The following is a 17,891-nucleotide window of genomic DNA, read 5'->3' as shown; positions in this document are numbered from 1 at the left end:
CGACTGGAGCAACAGAACCCAGTTAATGAAAAATTTATCATGTTTTAAAACTAAAGAAGTTTATGTTTGTAATATAAGCAATGGATGGAATGTCACCCATAGGAATAAGCTGTCATGTTATGTATATTGTTGTAACTCAGTACTAGTATGAGTTTTCGTTGGAAACCAAACTCCATGTGAAGGAAATAACTTTAAAGACAAGCAATTTATACAATGTTTTGGACAGCCGTATGTGTCTTTCAACAAGTTGACAGTGAAGTGTGGTGACATTAACATACGTGCACAACAAAATAATTTCTGATTATTGTGTCTCACGATGCCTGATATGTCAATAAGTGAACTATATTTGTTCAAGAAAATACTTACCTTATCAGTGGATGCTGTTGACCAGGCTTCTCTCCGCTGAAAATGTGAGTACAATGTGTAACAATGACGCGAGGGCCATAAAAATGGAGATCTTCTGCCACAGCATCGAAATTTGAACAATAAACACACTGCCTCTCCACCCAGAATGAAGGCGAATACAGCGGAATTATTTTTATATCTAATACTCAGGTGAAAATGTGACACTTAATGTGAAATCAACACCAAGAAAATGAGTGCACGCACGTGTGACGGTAGCAACTACCTACTAGTGCGCAAGCACCAGACCCGGCATTGAGGCCGAAGCAAACTGAACATTATTGTCAGCATGCTAAATTCAAATATGTAATGAACTTAATGAACTGTCATATTATATGCATAGTCTTTCGATTTCTTGTAGAACTTTAACATACATCATGTAAGCTGACATATCCATTCCATAAAATCAAAGAGAAGCCGACAAATAAAGGGCATCAGCCCCTATCGGCAAATGTATTTATAAATATATACAGCCAAAAGTACTGTATGTCTCCATAGCATGTCAACGTACAGTGTGGGAGGAATTGTGTAGGTACATGGTGAAAGACCTCCCTGGATATTGGAAAGTTAAAAAAAAAGATTCACTTTTCTTTGTAGATGATTTCGTTTCACACTCACATATGTAGAAGGATGGCTAAGATGGATTGCTCGAAGTATGACATGCTACGAGTGTTATGTATTATATGTGATTCTGAATAAGAAGAGACTTAAAAACAGTATTAAGTATTTTTATTGAAGTGCAGTGGAACCAGGTTATGAGGATTTTCTTCATTTTTTGACATGTACTGGGGTCCTTGGAGTCAGCTGTCTGCATCTGCAATTGAAATGTAGGAGAGTAAGCCCGAATAACACAATTTTGTACATGCAGATCATTTACTAATAATGCAATTGCACTATACTTTAAATTTTTTCCAATGATGTATGTATTTTTTTCTTATATGATTTTTTGCCCTTTCTTCTGTTCATTTGCAGTGTGGTGCATTTTTTCTTATATGATTTTTTCTGTTGATTTTTGTTTTCTATTTGATGCTCTCTTTTTTTTGTCCATTTATAGGGCAGAGCTATGTATTTGATGCCCAGTAGTGCAGTGAATTTTTTTCTCTGTGACTTTTTTCTGTTCACCTTTCGGAAGAAATGTATAACTTAGATATTTGTTGGTTGGACATAGATATGGAAACCAATTTGTAAATTATTATTTATTTCTTCTTGCTTTTCATGCATCTTTGCTTCAGTTAGAAGGATACACAGTTTCACCATATCAAAGATGATTCACATTTTATTTTTCCCAGAATTTAATGTGTTTCTTACATTGCTTAATGTTGTCTTCATAACTGATTAATGTGCAACTATTCTCAATTTTTCGTGTCTCATTTCTGAAACGTTGTCTGATATTTACTTCTTCAATTATGATGTAATATTTACATCTTCTTGGATACTTTGTTTCTAGTTGCAACAAATTTAAATTCCATTGAAAACTGAAATAATATTTATTGTTGATGATGTATCTATGTAACACGTGAAAAATTTTCATTATGTGAGAGTTTTATTTCCGTATTAAATGTTTATTCAACATAAGTGCATAAAATTTGTACAGTTATTTGTTTACAGAATTCTCAAAGATATCAGCATGACAAAAAAGAATTTACCTTTGAAAAGTGGGCTTGTTGACTGAAAAAAAGACATGAGAAGTGTACTGGGAAAATCACATAAAACGTCTGAAGAAACTCATTTGTTAGTGGAACAGAAAAACATTTACTTGTCCAGTTTGTGAAAAATTAATTAAGTAAAATAATTTACAAATTCAGAAGTGTGACTATAAACCTCAAAACGAAAGACAATATACAAAAGAAAGAATGTGTTCACATTGTGCTAAGAGCTGTATATGTAGAAAATGTTCGAAGGTTCCCTAGGAAATATATAAATGAAGATATTTAGAAAAAGTTGAATGTGTTTGTGGTAGGATTGTTTCAAGACTCAATTTAAGAGATAATCTAAAATGACAATGTCATAAAAAATCCATAAGTTTAAATTTTTAATTTTATTTAAGTGTATTGTCTCCAACATAATGTAAGAATTCCATATTTTAATATCCATCATTTATAATCAGCTGCATGTAAAAGAATCTTATTGCACTCAACTGTGTACAGCTCATTTTTGAATGGTCTAATCAACTTCATTGTTCTATATTGATTCACTTTATCATCCAAATATTGATTGTAATCATCAAATGTAATTTCATTCTTAACTACAAATTTCTCTAGTCCAGATTTCTTGTATTCTTTCTCACCTTCTCTATATGAATACATTTTTGATCTTCCATAATCTTGCCACAATTGTCAGCTTTCATTTTTCCTAGAATCTTCTTGTTAATTTGAAGAGTATTATATTCATTATCTTGGAGATAATCACTTGTATCAAATTCATTCATCATTGCCTTCACATCATAATAGAAATCTATCTCAAATACTCATTCCAGTGTATATGGGTTTATTGAACAAAATGTCTGTTTTCTTCATGTGGAGAGCTACCAGATTTTCTGAAAATATGGTTCTGCAATTATAATTTGATTTTGAAATGTACTTTGTAATTTGTTCAGAGTCTGTCATTACTTTTATATTCTGTCGATTTATAATGTTCTCAATCGTTTTTCCAAATGACTTGTAGCAGTCTTTTTCAAAATAATTTCTATATTCAAACCTATATATTTCTTTAAGTAACAGAATTGTTAACACTTTAAGAATCTATGAATTTTTGTTAATTCTAAACATTGATCTAGATGACGTTCAAGATTTCTATAATGCAAACCATATTTTTCTTTATTTTTCAAAGTTGTTAGCAATTTATCTTCTCTTTTAGGTGCAGGGACCAAATCTTTATGCGACTTGTGCAATTCTTTGGGGTATTCTAGATCTAATTCAAATATGTACCTATGTTCAGATTCATCTAGAATTTCCGTTATCATTTTAGAAGTGAATTACTCAGCATTTTGCTATTCAAATCATCCTTATGGCATAAATTGTGACATTTCCCATCGATATAAGTTGTTGTTGTCTAAATATATCAGATAGTTAGATTTTAGTTAGTATCATAATTTTGCATGTACTTGCTGTTGTTTTTTGCAATGTTCAATGCTTTATGAAGTACTACCTCGAATTCCTTTCTCAGTCATTCATATCATATGATAATCACTTAGTAATTGTAGTTCAGTTTTACTCACTTTTAACGTAGCATCCCATGCTAAGTATGGTGCTGTCAAATACCATGAAGGATTACGTTTATAAGCTTTAATATAGGTGTTACTAAAATTTTCAAATATGTCTCTCAATATTAATACATCTTATTTGTTACATAGTTTTGTATCACTTTCTTAAGTTTCAACATAAAATTTTTCCCATACAAATTCTGCATTGTTATATTCATCATCAGTTGAGTATAGAATAAAAATATTCCTTTTTGGATAATTTAATTTCTCTTCACATCCTATGTATTCATAATGGGTAAACACCATTCTTAATCATTAGATGCAGTTGTTCTCCTTGAAATTGTTCTGATGGCTTTCTAAATTGTTCCTTTTTGAAATTTGAAGAAAATTTATCAAAACTCGGAGGCATAAATTTGAATGTTTCTACAAAATCTTAATTTTAGTCCACCTCCAACTTGTTCGCTAAATAATATATTTTTCCTCATTGTAGGGAATTATATCTAAATCGCTTCTATCCATCCCCAATTCCTTTGAAAACAAATGAATTTGTCGTAATTTTGTATATAAGACTTGCATTTCAAGTTTAATTAAATGTTGTTGATTTGTTGGGCTGAATCTTCCTCATAATATTTCTTTAACGATTCCAAAATCTATGTCATTTTCTGTTATTTGTATTTATTTAGATATTTGATATCAAAACTGTTAATATTTTTAGAAAAACATTCAAACTCTGCATAAAATATCTACGGAACTGCCAGTGAACGATTGAATTTTCCAATTTTATTTTTTGATCTTTTAGGGGCATCGTTTTTTTTGTAGCTTACAATAATTTTATATTCATTTAATTTTTCTTGATAATAATAACATCTCAGACATCTATCACAATGATGTCATTTCCCATTATGTTTAGATATTTAACTAGTATCCAATCTAGTTAGATTTTTAGTCCAACAATAATTCAAGGTAACTTAATTTTTTTCAGAAATAGATTAACATGGCTATGTTTTTTGTTTTTTGTGTAATAAAGTGGATATATGACAAAATCTTGAAAATCTTATTGAGGAGCGTAGACATTGATTGATATATTCGGTTTTTTCGGACTTTTATGCTTGTTATATCTATGGGAAGTTCTGTGTTTTCTTTTTCAAAAAGCTTGTCAAGTTCTGCACCAATATTTCTCTACTTGGATACTCTGTCTACAGCACAGTCTGCTGGATGTAAAGATGGCTTTATTGCACTGAGAAAACATTTTGATAATTAGTTTTGAGATTAATTACAGTTTTATTATCCTTGATTTTCTTGGGTAGATCAGTGTATGAAGATCTAAAATTTGTGCTATGTTTGTTATCGCTCAGCTCCAAATAGTTTACGATCCAGAGAGCTTTCCCTGAAAATTTTGTCTTTCAGTTAATATTTTGTCTTTAGAACTGTGGTAATATTATTGGTTGGTTGGTTGGTTGGTTTGGGGAAGGAGACCAGACAGCGTGGTCATCGGTCTCATCGGATTAGGGAAGGATTGGGAAGGAAGTCGGCCGTGCCCTTTCAGAGGAACCATCCCGGCATTTGCCTGGAGTGATTTAGGGAAATCACGGAAAACCTAAATCAGGATGGCCGGACGCGGGATTGAACCGTCGTCCTCCCGAATGCGAGTCCAGTGTCTAACCACTGCGCCACCCCGCTCGGTCGGTAATATTATTCCAAATTTATTAATCTTAATATCACTTGGTTTGCAGTTGTAAAATTAAATTCTTGTGTTTCTTCCTGTCTCATAAAAGCGCTATAAAATGTAATATTGAGTTTTACTGATTTTTTATGTATCAAAAGAAATTTGATTTTTCGAATTACAGGATCTTTAGGTTGATTGAAAAATTCTTCTTGTTCTATAGTATTATTGATTTCAAATGTTTGGACTCTATTTTTGGATGCTGTTGCTTTTCTATTAATAAAACGTTCAGATGTGTGTGGAATCTTATGGGACACATCTGCTAAGGTCATCAGTCCCTAAGCTTACACACTACTTAACCTAAATTAGCCTAAGGAGTAACACACACACCCATGCCCAAGGGAGGACTCGAACCTCCGCCGGGACGAGCCGCACAGTCCATGACTGCAGCGCCTTAGACCACTTGGCTTCTATCAATATTTGTGATTGATAACAGAAGCATGAAAGTTCTTTATAAATTTTTGTCTTGTTTTGATATTGGTTTTTGAAAATCATTATCTTTAAATTTGTTATGAAAGCATTCCTATCATCTTCTATGAGTATGAATGGTTGGGTTTTTTAAGTTTAGGATAACCTTTGATGCTTCTATTCTTACAAATATTTTAAAGTTCTTTTACTGTCAATGTGGATTTGATATCACATTATTATTGTTGCTGAGAATCTCAACTGAGCCAAGATTTATCAAGCTTGTAATATACTTGATTTCCCCAAATTTTTGCTCTAGCCTCAGCTCAATTACTTTTAGAGTTCTCATGTCATTCATTTATATAGAAGAAATTTTGTTTCACTTGTGAAAAAACGAAAATCAAAAGAAGATGTAATAGAATTTTATAATCTCCTTTCCTAATTCCACTAACAGGATTTGCGCTTATTAAACATTTTTCCATATAAATGTATGTACTACTCAAGAAGCTGTGTAATGAAACAGTTCTAATTCGTTTAAAAACTAGTGAGCTATAAGTAAATGTTTTTGTAGTGTTACTGGTTGTCAATATTTGAATGGTAGACATCGAGAAAAAAAATGATATGGAGGTTAATAATGTGTTTAAGATAATTTTCTGGATATTTTAAACTGACTTGAGTTCAGGGTATTCAGTCTTCTGAAGATAGAAAGGATATGATATACAAGGGAATGAAGGAATTGCACAATAACAATAACAAATTTTATGATTTGGATATTTTAATTTGAATTCACTTAAAATTTTTACTTTACTTTATTTTAAAATAAAAATATACTGCTTACTAACTATATTTTATGGTTTTTGCACTGAATTCCAGAGCAAGAATATCCTCCAACTAGATTTATTAAAAATATAAAATATGATTTTATTATATCCTTGCAAAAATTTTTTCTTCTCAATTGAGATAGCTCTCATTAATTTCTTCCAAAATCTTGACTGATGTCAGAACTTATTTTTATAAAAAGGAAAAATATGAAAAAATTATGTAGAAAAATCATTTTCTAATTAATAAATTCGTTTCCCCTAATTTCTTAGGAAAATCTTAGGCATGAGGAAGAAAGAAATGTTTATTTTCCATTGGATTTATTGTAGGTACAAATTTTGGGGATTGTGGGTAATTTTTCAAGAAAAAAATTAATGTCATTTTCGAGTCCCAAATTAATATTCCAGTGAAATCATCTGAGATATTAATTTCGATTGGTGACCTGTTTTGCACCAGAACGGCTATGTTTACTTATTGAGTACAACATGATTATGTGTGTGTATCTGTCTTGTTTCAGGAAAGTGGCCTTCAGTTTGTATTAATTGTATTTCTCGATGTTTTTCAACTGAAGATACATTTTCTGCCTGTTTTACATGTCTTACACAAAAAAACGTTTACATATTTCATCTTGAGGTTGAAGTCCTTCTGTCCATGAGTGCTTTGCAACAGATTTTATTGGTGGGGTCTGTCTTGAGCAAAACACAATTTTCTCTTTTCTTTTGTTTCTCATACACATTCTGCTGAAATTACAGCATCATCAGTGAGTTTTAATTTCCTTACTATTAAAAAGGAGAAATGCTTGTTACTACTTCTACACATACAATTTGCGGTTTTAAGAGAGTATTTACAAATTTTAGAAAGAGACTAAAGTTTTGGATATATAGCTTGTTACCATATGCTGTGGTTTCCCTGAGTTTTTGTTTTTGTACCACTTTTGTCTTTCACAGTTTGTCATCTGCAGCCATATAGAACTTAATGAAGAAAAGTTATGCACTTTGGAACTTCGCCTGACATTAATTAACTTTATGTAGAAGACTGTGTGTGTTGGGGGCGGGGGGGGGGGACATGCAGAGGGGAGGGTTGGGAACAAATTTTGGGCTGGTGTTATCTTTGAGGGCAGAGAACAGAGTGCCATTGGAGAGAACTGGGTTTTCATTTATCTTTTCTTTTCCTTCAACTGGAATACGGGCCACTACCAACATGGTGAAGCGAGCTTTTGCCTGGCCACACATGAACAAAGATTGCAAGCAGTGTGTGCGACAATGTGTGGCCTGTCAACGGAATAAAGTTAGCCGGCATGGTAGGTCACCTCTTGGCACATTTCTCCCTCCAAATTAGAGATTTGATCATGTCCACCTAGACCTAGTAGGACCTCTCCCACCATCAGAAGAATACATGTACTGCCTTACAGCCATCGATCGTTTTACGCGTTGGCCCAAGGTGTTCCCAACCGCCATCACCACCGAAACTGCCGCGACTGCATTCTTCAGGGGATAGATCACTCGTTTCGGAGTGCCATTACTAATCACAACAGACTAAGGAAGACAGTTTGGGTCGTATTTGTTCAAAGCACTCTCTATCCTACTGGGTACAGGGCACATTAGAACTATAGCTTACCACCCATCAGCAAATGGTTAATTGAGTGCATGCACCACCAACTGAAAGTGTCGCTTTGATGTCACGACTCACAGCGTTGGACAGAGACATTGCCCATTGTCCTCCTGGGTCTCCATGCATCGCTGAAAGAAGACCTGAACGCCACGACTGCAGAAATTGTTTATGACCAACCGATACGACTTCCTGGCGAGTTCTTTGCTAATGTGTCAGACAACGGCATTGACATTTCTGATTTTGTACAAAAGCTGCGTACACAAATCCAGCAACTACGCCCCGTTGCTCCAAGAGATGAGCAGACTCGTTGCCCAAAGCATTACGCAAGCTGCTGCAGCCACCTTACGATGGACCTTATCATGTCATCAGTAGGGAGGACAAGACAGTCAATGCCGACGTGATGGGTACACCAACCACCGTCTCCATCGACTGGCTCAAACCAGCTTTCCACACTCCCTACACTGGTGCGGACGCATCTACACACACTATGGACATGACAGAAGATCCAGCCACTCCACTGCACATCACAGGTCACCCTCAACAGACATCTGAGGCTACCTCTAATGCACCATCAGCAGTCTGTGCACGATCTGTTGTAACCCGGTCCAGACGACGTGTCCGTTACAACACAAGTACCGTTGACACTAATGGGGAGTAGTGAAGTGCAGTGTTATGTGCAGTGTAATGCTATGTGCGAGTGATTGCCATTTGTAATTGTTATCTTTGGCGCATCTGACCTATGTTTTCTCTTCTGTGTTTTCTTTTTGATGGATGTTCTTTGGTGTTGTTTTGGTAGTAAAGCAGTTGTATGAGTTGTGATGTGGCCGGCCGTAGTGACCGAGCGGCAGTATCTCTGCTTAGCAACGTAAACAGAGATCGCAGTTTGGTTCGCATTGTGAAATATTTTAAAAATATAGTTGTATTACAGACAGTTATACTTTGAGCGCTGTCCATTATCGTTCATAGCCTTCTGACAAGCAATTACACAAAAGTTTCGTTTATCTGGGACCAGAATATCGGCTTTTCCGGCCGTCCTGAGCGGACGCGCTGTGGCGCTTCTGTTTGGATTTTATGACTCTACGTAACAGTGTTGTGTAAAATTGTGATTGTGGTGATGCAGCATTTTTTTTTCCTTGTTTTCGCGAGCTGTTAACTGCTGACATGGCAACAATGTTTCCCAGAAAGCTTACCCTAAGATTTGGATTTGACAAAGCAACTCGTAATGTTCAGCCAAGTTCACTAGAAATTCATGACTGGATCGTTGACGTTATTGGCATTACTTCGGATCAGACGCACACTGCTTATTATGACTTGGAGCAATACTGCCTTTTTGTGAAGCTACTTTCCCCGTTGGTGCTGGAACGGATTTTGCAGAAATTTGAAGGAAAAGCTGAATTCCGCCATCGCGATAATTCGGTGAGTACAGTTACCATTTCAAATGCAGATGTTGATTATAAACAAGTCAGAGTATTTAATTTGCCCCTGAGGTAGAAAAATGCTACTTAAAAGACGCATTATCTAAATACGGTGACATCAGGAAAATTCGTAATGAACGATGGTCAAGCCAGCATAGATTGCAATGCTTTAGTGGTGTTCGTTCTGTCGATATACATGTCAAACAAAACATTCCATCTCATATTTTGGTTTGTGGCTACATAGCGCACGTTATATACAATGGACAGACTTTGACTTGTCATATATGTAATGAAAGTAGGCATCTCCGGCAAAACTGTCCATAAAAGGTGTTTGTATTGCAGAATAATTTACAACAGCGTAAATAGTTAACACTGGCTGATCTTGTGACTGAAAATCAGATGACGGGTGGTGAAGTTTCCAGCATTTCGGGGAATGTAGACGACAGGCCACAAAATACTCTTGAAGCATTTCCACCTTTACTCAGGAAAGACACTGTAGACAATCCGGCTGGAAAAAGTAGTATAGCCACTAACAAGAGACGTCGAACTTGTGACGGCAGTAGCACAGATGAAGAAGATATCAACCTGCCGCTGAAAGCTATAGGTGACATTCAGAAAACAGTACTGGAAACTGTTTCAGACAATATTGTCAGCAGAGATTCGAACTCCGAACATCAGTAGACAAATCGAATGCGCCACCATCACCCGAACAGGTCGAAGTGACATCAGAGTCCCATTCTGTAGCTCTGGACGCGCCAGTAGATGGCAATGCGCTGCTCTTGGTGACGCCACAACCCCGCGCTGCAGTACCCGTACGTCAATCAATGCAGACAGATTCACTCGCGGATGCAACTGAAAGCAAACATGACGAGGTAGCGAGTGATTGTCAACAACAGGCGATGTCACAGCCCAAATCCCAAGACGAAGAAGCAGAGTTTTACAGCAATAACACACAAACAGTAACCGAAAGTGTTCATAGAAGTGATGAGGCATTGGAAGAATGTTTGCAAACTGCTTCTGCGCCGCCTTTGGCAGACGAGATGGTGGCACACGACTGCCCCTCAGATCCACCGACACCGCTCTCGGTGGAAAACTGCTCAGGGGGTGGGCGGAGCATACATTCGGTGAAGGCCAGTGTCAATGCAAACCGCAAGAAAAGTAAAAAGAAAGGTTCTAATGCAAACCGTGACGGTGGTCTCCAGTCAGATTCTCAGGAAGTATCCGGCATGGAGTGGCATGAAATGATAGACTAGCGGGAAAAAGGTCACTCCCCTATGTTACAGTCAGTCATATACGATTACCACGTTAAACATTAATAGGATACAGTCGGATGTTAAAATAGCTGCTCTGAAACAGTTTCTGTATGAGTCAGCGACGGATATTGCTCTCCTACAGGAAGTGGTATTCCCACAATTAAATTTTTCCAGTTACGTTGATTTTTACAATATTTCCACTGAAACGAATGTTGGCACGGCCATTTTAGTTAGAGAAGGCATCCCCGTACATGACGTTGATAAATTAGAATCGGGGCGAGGTATTGGAATAAATGTAGCAGGAGTTACTATAGTCAATTTATATGCTCCTTCTGGCAGCAATAATAGAGCTGCAAGAGCCACATTCTTTAATGAAAACGTAATTTATTTACTGAGGAAAAACCCCCTCCAACTTATAATAGGGGGAAATTTTAATTGTGTATTGAGTCGAAAGGATCAAATCCCCAACTTCAATTACTCAACTGACTTGAGACGTCTTGTTGATTTAAAATTAAAAGATGCGTGGGAAATAAATACCCAACAATGGTGAATTTCACTCACATTGTTGCGAATTCCTGAAGTAGAATTGACAGAATTTACGTATCGGAAAATTTAGCAGATAAAGTACTGAAAACAGAAACTGTTCCCGTTAGTTTTTCCGATCACAGTGCGTTGTTGACCTGCGTAAATTTAACAGCACAACCTACCCGAAGAGTAAGAAGCCAGTGGAATCTAAATATATCGTTATTATCAGAAGAAGACTTAGAAGATGCCCTAACCAGAGCTATCTTTTAGTATAGATATGGCCAGAGAAAGGAAACAGACTGTAGAATTCTACTACAGCGTGCTCAGGGACCTCTACGATCAGACAGATGCAATTCCTACAAGATTAATAGACATCAAGAAAATAAAAGCAAAGTTAATAAGTCTGAAACGTAAGGAACTGGGGGGACTTAAAATCCAAAGCAAAGTCAGTCACTGAAGATGAGACTGCTGCATTTTACCACCTTGTCAGACACGCCAAGAATAGAAGAAGTTTCATGGATGAACTTCTAATAGATGATGGTACCATAATCACCACCCAGAAGGAAATAATTAAAGAGATCTCAGCGTACTATGAACGTATGTATGCGTCAGGGGAAACAAACGAAGAAGAATACGATGAGCTCTTTGGTACATATCTTCCACGAATATCGCGAGATGATGATGAGAACATTTCTTCGGACATCACCAAGGAAGATATATTAGAAATCGTGTGCAGCTCCCCTGCTAGAAAATCTCCAGGACCTGACGGACTGCCCATTGAATTCTATAAACGATTTTGGACCCTAATAGGAGAAAAGTTCACCGAAATTGTCAATGAAGTCTTACAAGGAAAGCCAGTGCCTGCAGAGTTCAAACAATGCAAAATCGTGTTGATCCCGAAGAACAGAGGCTGCAAAAAAATAAACAACCTACGGCCGATTTCGCTTTTAAATTCAGATTATAAAATTATAGCTCGAGTAATTAACAAGCGCTTTACACCATGCACTGCTGACATCATAGGCTAACAGCAGACTTGTGCTTTTAGAAGAACGATTTTACAAACTGCGGCTTTGTATCGCGATGTCATTGCGCTAGCGCAGGCAAGTAACATAAAATGTGGACTGCTTTTCATAGACTTCCATAAGGCATTTGATCAAATTAATCACAAATACCTGATAGAGATAATGCGCCGAATGGACTTCCTGCCAAAAACCATCGACATCATCAAGAACATGGCAATGGGTGTTACTGCACAAATCTCCGTTAACTGTCAACTGACAAAAAAATTGAAATAAAAAGGGGTGTTACCCAAGGAAGAAATGCACAGGCTGACAGGCATTACCATTCAAGGAACAAAGACTGTGGTAGGTGCTTACGCGGACGATGTAGGCGTAATCATCAGAGACCAAACAGATGTGACACAACTAGAGATGATACTTGCAGAATACTGTTCCGCATCAGGTGCGAGGGTAAATGAAAATAAAAGTAAATTTATAAATATAAAGCGGCTTGCTAACTTACGCATTGAGTGGGCGAACCATGTTAATGAACACAAAGCTCTTGGAATGGCATTGACAACGTCCCTTTTAAAAATGATAGCAATAAATTGGCGGGAGGTGGCAAGAAAAATCAAGGGAGCTTTGATTGAAAACTGTCAACGTAGCATAGACCAGTTCCAGAGAATACTGTTTATCAACACGTATATTTTATCCAAGGCCTACTACATAGCACAGGTTCTCCCCATTCCATCAATGGTGGCGAAGGCGCTCATGTCCACCTTAGCAAAGTTCTTGTGGAAAGGGGAATTGTTTCGAGTGCCGGGGAAGACAGCAGTTTTGGATCTAACCGACATCAAGTCTAAAGCGATGGCATTGAATGTCAAACGAACATGGAGCATAATGTGTAATGATCCAGGGTGCATTACAGCAAAACTATACGATATTGTCAGGCCAGAAAGTGTAGAGACGCCGATAAATATACAAAAAATAAGTTTTAAGCTGAAACACATTAGGGAGTATTATCTTGAACTAAGGTATCTCATCAAAAAGATTTTAAACTCCAAAAACGTTACAGCAAAGGCGATTTTAGCTGAAATACGGAAACATGAAAGGAAAAATAACATAGAAACGCAACATGCTGGAATAGCATGGAATGTGGTCTGGAAAAACATCAGTAGTGATGTTCTTTCGTCTGACGTGCGAACAGCGTGGTACAAGGCAGTCAATAACATCATCAGCACTAATGAGCATCTCTTTGCCATCGGTTTAAATGACACAAACCTCTGCAGCAAATGCAACCTCGTTGATAGTGTGCCTCATCGTTACACTTGTGGAGATCGGATTATCAACTGGAGGTGGACCAGGGAGAAAATTGCTCAAATAACAAGAACTTCAGCAAACAATGTACCGACTAACAATTTCTTCAGACCAGAGGAAAGTTACTACCCTCAGGCAAAAAATAACGCAGTGATTTGGTTAATGGGCAAATATACAAGTTATGTTTTTAACAATATTGGGAGCGATGAACATATTGAATACAAGATGTACATGGAAAATGAATTCGAGAAAATACTCAAATATCAGAATCACAATAAGAAATATGATCTCCGAATTGTCCTCAACCGAATGGGTATAGGTTAGGAACTGGATTCCTAGTAGAGAGGGAATGGATTGGGTCACGTTCCCGACCCTAACCCCACCTGCAAGTCACACATGAAAAATAAATCAGTAGTACAGCAGATACAAGAATATGGCGAGAAACATCTGGTGTCTGATATAAAGGAAGATCTTGAACTCCCTATAGATGCGTTTAGAAGGCTGGAACTGACAAAGATAACAAGGCAGTGAAATATTTTGCGATGTCGCTGTTCGGGACTTCTCTTCTGTCCATGTAATTTACCCTGGAAGGAACACACATCAAGGATTTACTGAATGATTAATTTGGGTCTGGGAAATGATGATGAGGAACCGGCTGCAGAAGAAGAAAATGTGCATGCTGATCTGCCACCAGTTGAAGGTGACAGTGAAGGTGCTAAATTGTGTGAGTGCTAGAGACTCATTTTTTGAATGCTGTAATTTATGACTGCCATTATCTGTCACCTTATTTATGTCATTTCATTGTAGTCATTTTTGTTACTGTTTTTGGTGAATAAAAAAAAGAAAAAAGAAAAAAAAGCGGTTCTAGGCGCTACAGTCTGGAACCGCGTGGCCGCTACGGTCGCAGGTTCGAATCCTGCCTCGGGCATGGATGTGTGTGATGTCCTTAGGTTAGTTAGGTTTAAGTAGTTCTTAGTTCTAGTGGACTGATGACCTCAGACTTTAAGTCCCATAGTGCTCAAAGCCATTTGAACCATTTTTTTGAGTTGTGGTGTGTATTTATGTTGCAATTAAGTGAGTACAACCAGTTCCGCAACGTTATCGTGGAAAGCAGGGAAGCGAACTCAAGTTTATGTTCTGTAGACATTGCTTGCATTAGAGAAGGAGCACTTGCTTGGAAAGGAAGAGACGTCACAAGATGCACCTGAAGTGATCAAAGCAGGATGGCCAGGACTCAAATTCGAACCTTGCTTCTCTCGTATATGAGTCCAGTTCCTTAATTAATGTGTCACGTCAAGCTGTAACAGTTATATGTTGCTTTCTTCTTCTGCAACATTCCATCAGATCAAGAAGAAAAGATTATGAATTGCAGCTTCCAGGGACGAAGAGTGCTTGTAGGATGAAACAAACTTACATATTTGGCTGAATATATACATACTATATTTCAGACAACTACACGTAATTATATGTATGGATAGTATTTATTTTCCTAAATAACACATTTACACTTTCGCTTTACATTCATCAGTTCAAGACATGATATCAACAACATATTTTAAGCACAAAACAAACTTTAATCATGATATAAACACCAAATAAATACCATTGAAGATATTCGTATGTAAGTCGTGAAAAGTTCGTCGCTCTTCGTAATTTTAGGAAGGGAATATAGTGGATCTGTCTGATAAACATCAAATACGGACTAATACAAAAACTGTGTGGCACCATGGATATATCACATCGTTTTAAAGTGAAACTGATCACTCATGATTTGCTCATAAAAATCATTATCTCATCTTAATTGACTACCAGGTCCAAAAACTCGTAAAAAATATATTAACAAAGAGACTAGACTCCATCAACTTAAAAAAAAGAAAAAGAGACCATAATTATTCGACGCACTTGAAGATATATTTCAAATACTAAGGTCCTTAAAAAAATATGCTCGTTCTCAGGTTACTGTAAATTCCAAGATATTCATATTTTCTTTTCTTGCCTTCACTCGTGTCATTGAAAATACGTGAGCGGCGCCTAGAATTTATTAAACTTATGAATGTACCAACATGATGGATATTAATCATAGTTCTTGGCAGAAATTAAAAAAAAAGATGGATGGAATTTTTTAAAAAAATAACTGCCCTTCATCTTTGTTCATAGCTTCCATTGTGACTGAAGTTATTTTTTCAGTACATTTACCAGAGAACAGATAAACATAGGTTTTCAAATGAAGCATGGCTGCTAATGCTACATTAGCACCTGTATTATTACAGGTTCGATGTGCCTTCTTCGATGTAGTGCTGAGTGCCTGGAGGGGCTCTGTAGCCAGGGTATGTCGGATTCAAGGCATTCTGGGCAAAGAAAGCGGTGTAATCTTTCTTTACTCGGCGAGGCCTGAAAGCGGGGCCGCGAGCGAGCGCGAGGCGGGCTTCATTTTCCGCCTGTGCCTGCACCTTGTAAGGCTCTGGGGGCCACTTCTCGTCTCCACGCATTCTTCCCGATACTCCCTTCGTGGCTGCTGGCTGTGATGTGAAGACGGGTGGGGATGGTTGGCTGATCGGAGCCTCTGGTCTCAGCACCACAGTCGCTGGCGGTGGCTCGAAATGTGCCGGTTGGTACACCTGCGCCTGGACCGGAGTCTGCTTTTGGGGGCTCGGCTGGTAGTTGTGCGGTGTTGCTGCAGCAGGAGGGGACCAAGCGCTCTGAGGCTGGCCGGGGTTGCCTGGACTGATTCCTTCTGGGCCCTGAAACATAATAACATTGTCAACAACAGCCATTTTCGAATGAGATGAAATGATTTCATTTTTATGATGAGTAATACAGTGCTGTCAATCGTCTGTACTGAAATTCTTAAATTACGTCAACGTATGTACACTACTGGCCACTAAAATTGCTACACCAAGAAGAAATGCAGATGATTAACAGGTATTCATTGGACAAATATATTATACTACAACTGACATGTGATTACATTTTCACGCAATTTGGTTGCATAGATACTGAGAAATCAGTACCCAGAACAACAACCTCTGGCCGTAATAACGGCCTTGATACGCCTGGGCATTGAGTCAAACAGAGCTTGGATGGCGTGTACAGGTACAGCTGCCCATGCAGCTTCAACACGATACCACAGTTCATCAAGAGTAGTGACTGGAGTATTGTGACGAGCCAGTTGCTCGGCCACCATTGACCAGACGTTTTCCATTGGTGCGAGATCTGGAGAATGTTCTGGCCAGAGCAGCAGTCGAACATTTTCTGTATCCAGAAAGGCCAGTACAGGACCTGCAACATGCGGTCGTGCATTATCCTGCTGAAATGTAGGGTTTCGCAGGGATCGAATAAAGAGTAGAGCCACGGGTCGTAACACATCTGAAATGTAACGTCCATTGTTCAAAGTGCCGTCAATGTGAACAAGGGGTTACCAATACGTGTAACCAATGGCACCCCATACCATCAAGCCGGGTGATGCGCCAGTGTGGCGATGACGAATACACGCTTACAATGTGCGTTCACCGCGATGTCGCCAAACACGGATGCGACCATCATGATGCCGTAAACAGAACCTGGATTCATCCGAAAAAATGACGTTTTGCCATTCGTGCACCCAGGTCCGTCGTTGAGTACACCATCACAGGCCCTCCTCTCTGTGATGCAGCGTCAAGGGTAACTGCAGCCATGGTCTCCGAGCTGATAGTCCATTCTGTTGAAAACGTCGGCGAACTGTTCGTGCAGATGGTTGTTGTCTTGCAAACGTCCGCATCTGTTGACTCAGGGATCGAGACGTGGCTGCACGATCTTTTACAGCCATGCGGATTAGATGCCTGTCATCTCGACTGCTAGTGATACGATGCCGTTGGGATCCAGCACGGCGCTCCGTATTACCCTCCTGAACCGACCGATTCCATATTCTGCTAACAGTCATTGGATCTCGACCAACGCGAGCAGCAATGTCGCGATACGATAAACCGCAATCGCGATAGGCTACAGTCTGACCTTTATCAAAGTCAGAAACGTGATGGTACGCATTTCTCCTCCTTACACGAGGCATCACAACAACGTTTCACCAGGCAACGCCGGTCAACTGCAGTTTGTGTATGAGAAATAGGTTGGAAACGTTCCTCGTGTCTTCACGTTGTAGGTGTCGCCACCGACGCCAACCTTGTGTGAAAGCTCTGAAAAGCTAATCATTTGCATATCACAGCATCTTCTTCCTGTCGGTTAAAT

General features: G+C 38.1%; 1 protein-coding gene across 2 annotated transcripts in view; it reads right to left on the bottom strand.

The window, feature by feature from the left end:
- Positions 1-15,132: 15,132 nt before the first annotated feature.
- LOC124616915 overlaps positions 15,133-17,891 on the bottom strand; it is a 379,961-nt gene continuing 377,202 nt past the window's right edge. For both annotated transcript variants that reach the window (XM_047145223.1, XM_047145224.1), the window contains one exon: positions 15,133-16,411. In XM_047145223.1, the coding sequence (XP_047001179.1) occupies positions 15,935-16,411 (477 nt within the window). In that variant the 3' untranslated portion in view covers positions 15,133-15,934. The remainder of the gene's footprint in view (positions 16,412-17,891) is intronic.

This window comes from Schistocerca americana, chromosome 1, assembly GCF_021461395.2.
Source record: "Schistocerca americana isolate TAMUIC-IGC-003095 chromosome 1, iqSchAmer2.1, whole genome shotgun sequence".
Lineage (NCBI taxonomy): Eukaryota > Metazoa > Arthropoda > Insecta > Orthoptera > Acrididae > Schistocerca > Schistocerca americana.
Note: the sequence above shows the minus strand (reverse complement) of the source record. Positions and strands in the feature narration are given on the sequence as shown.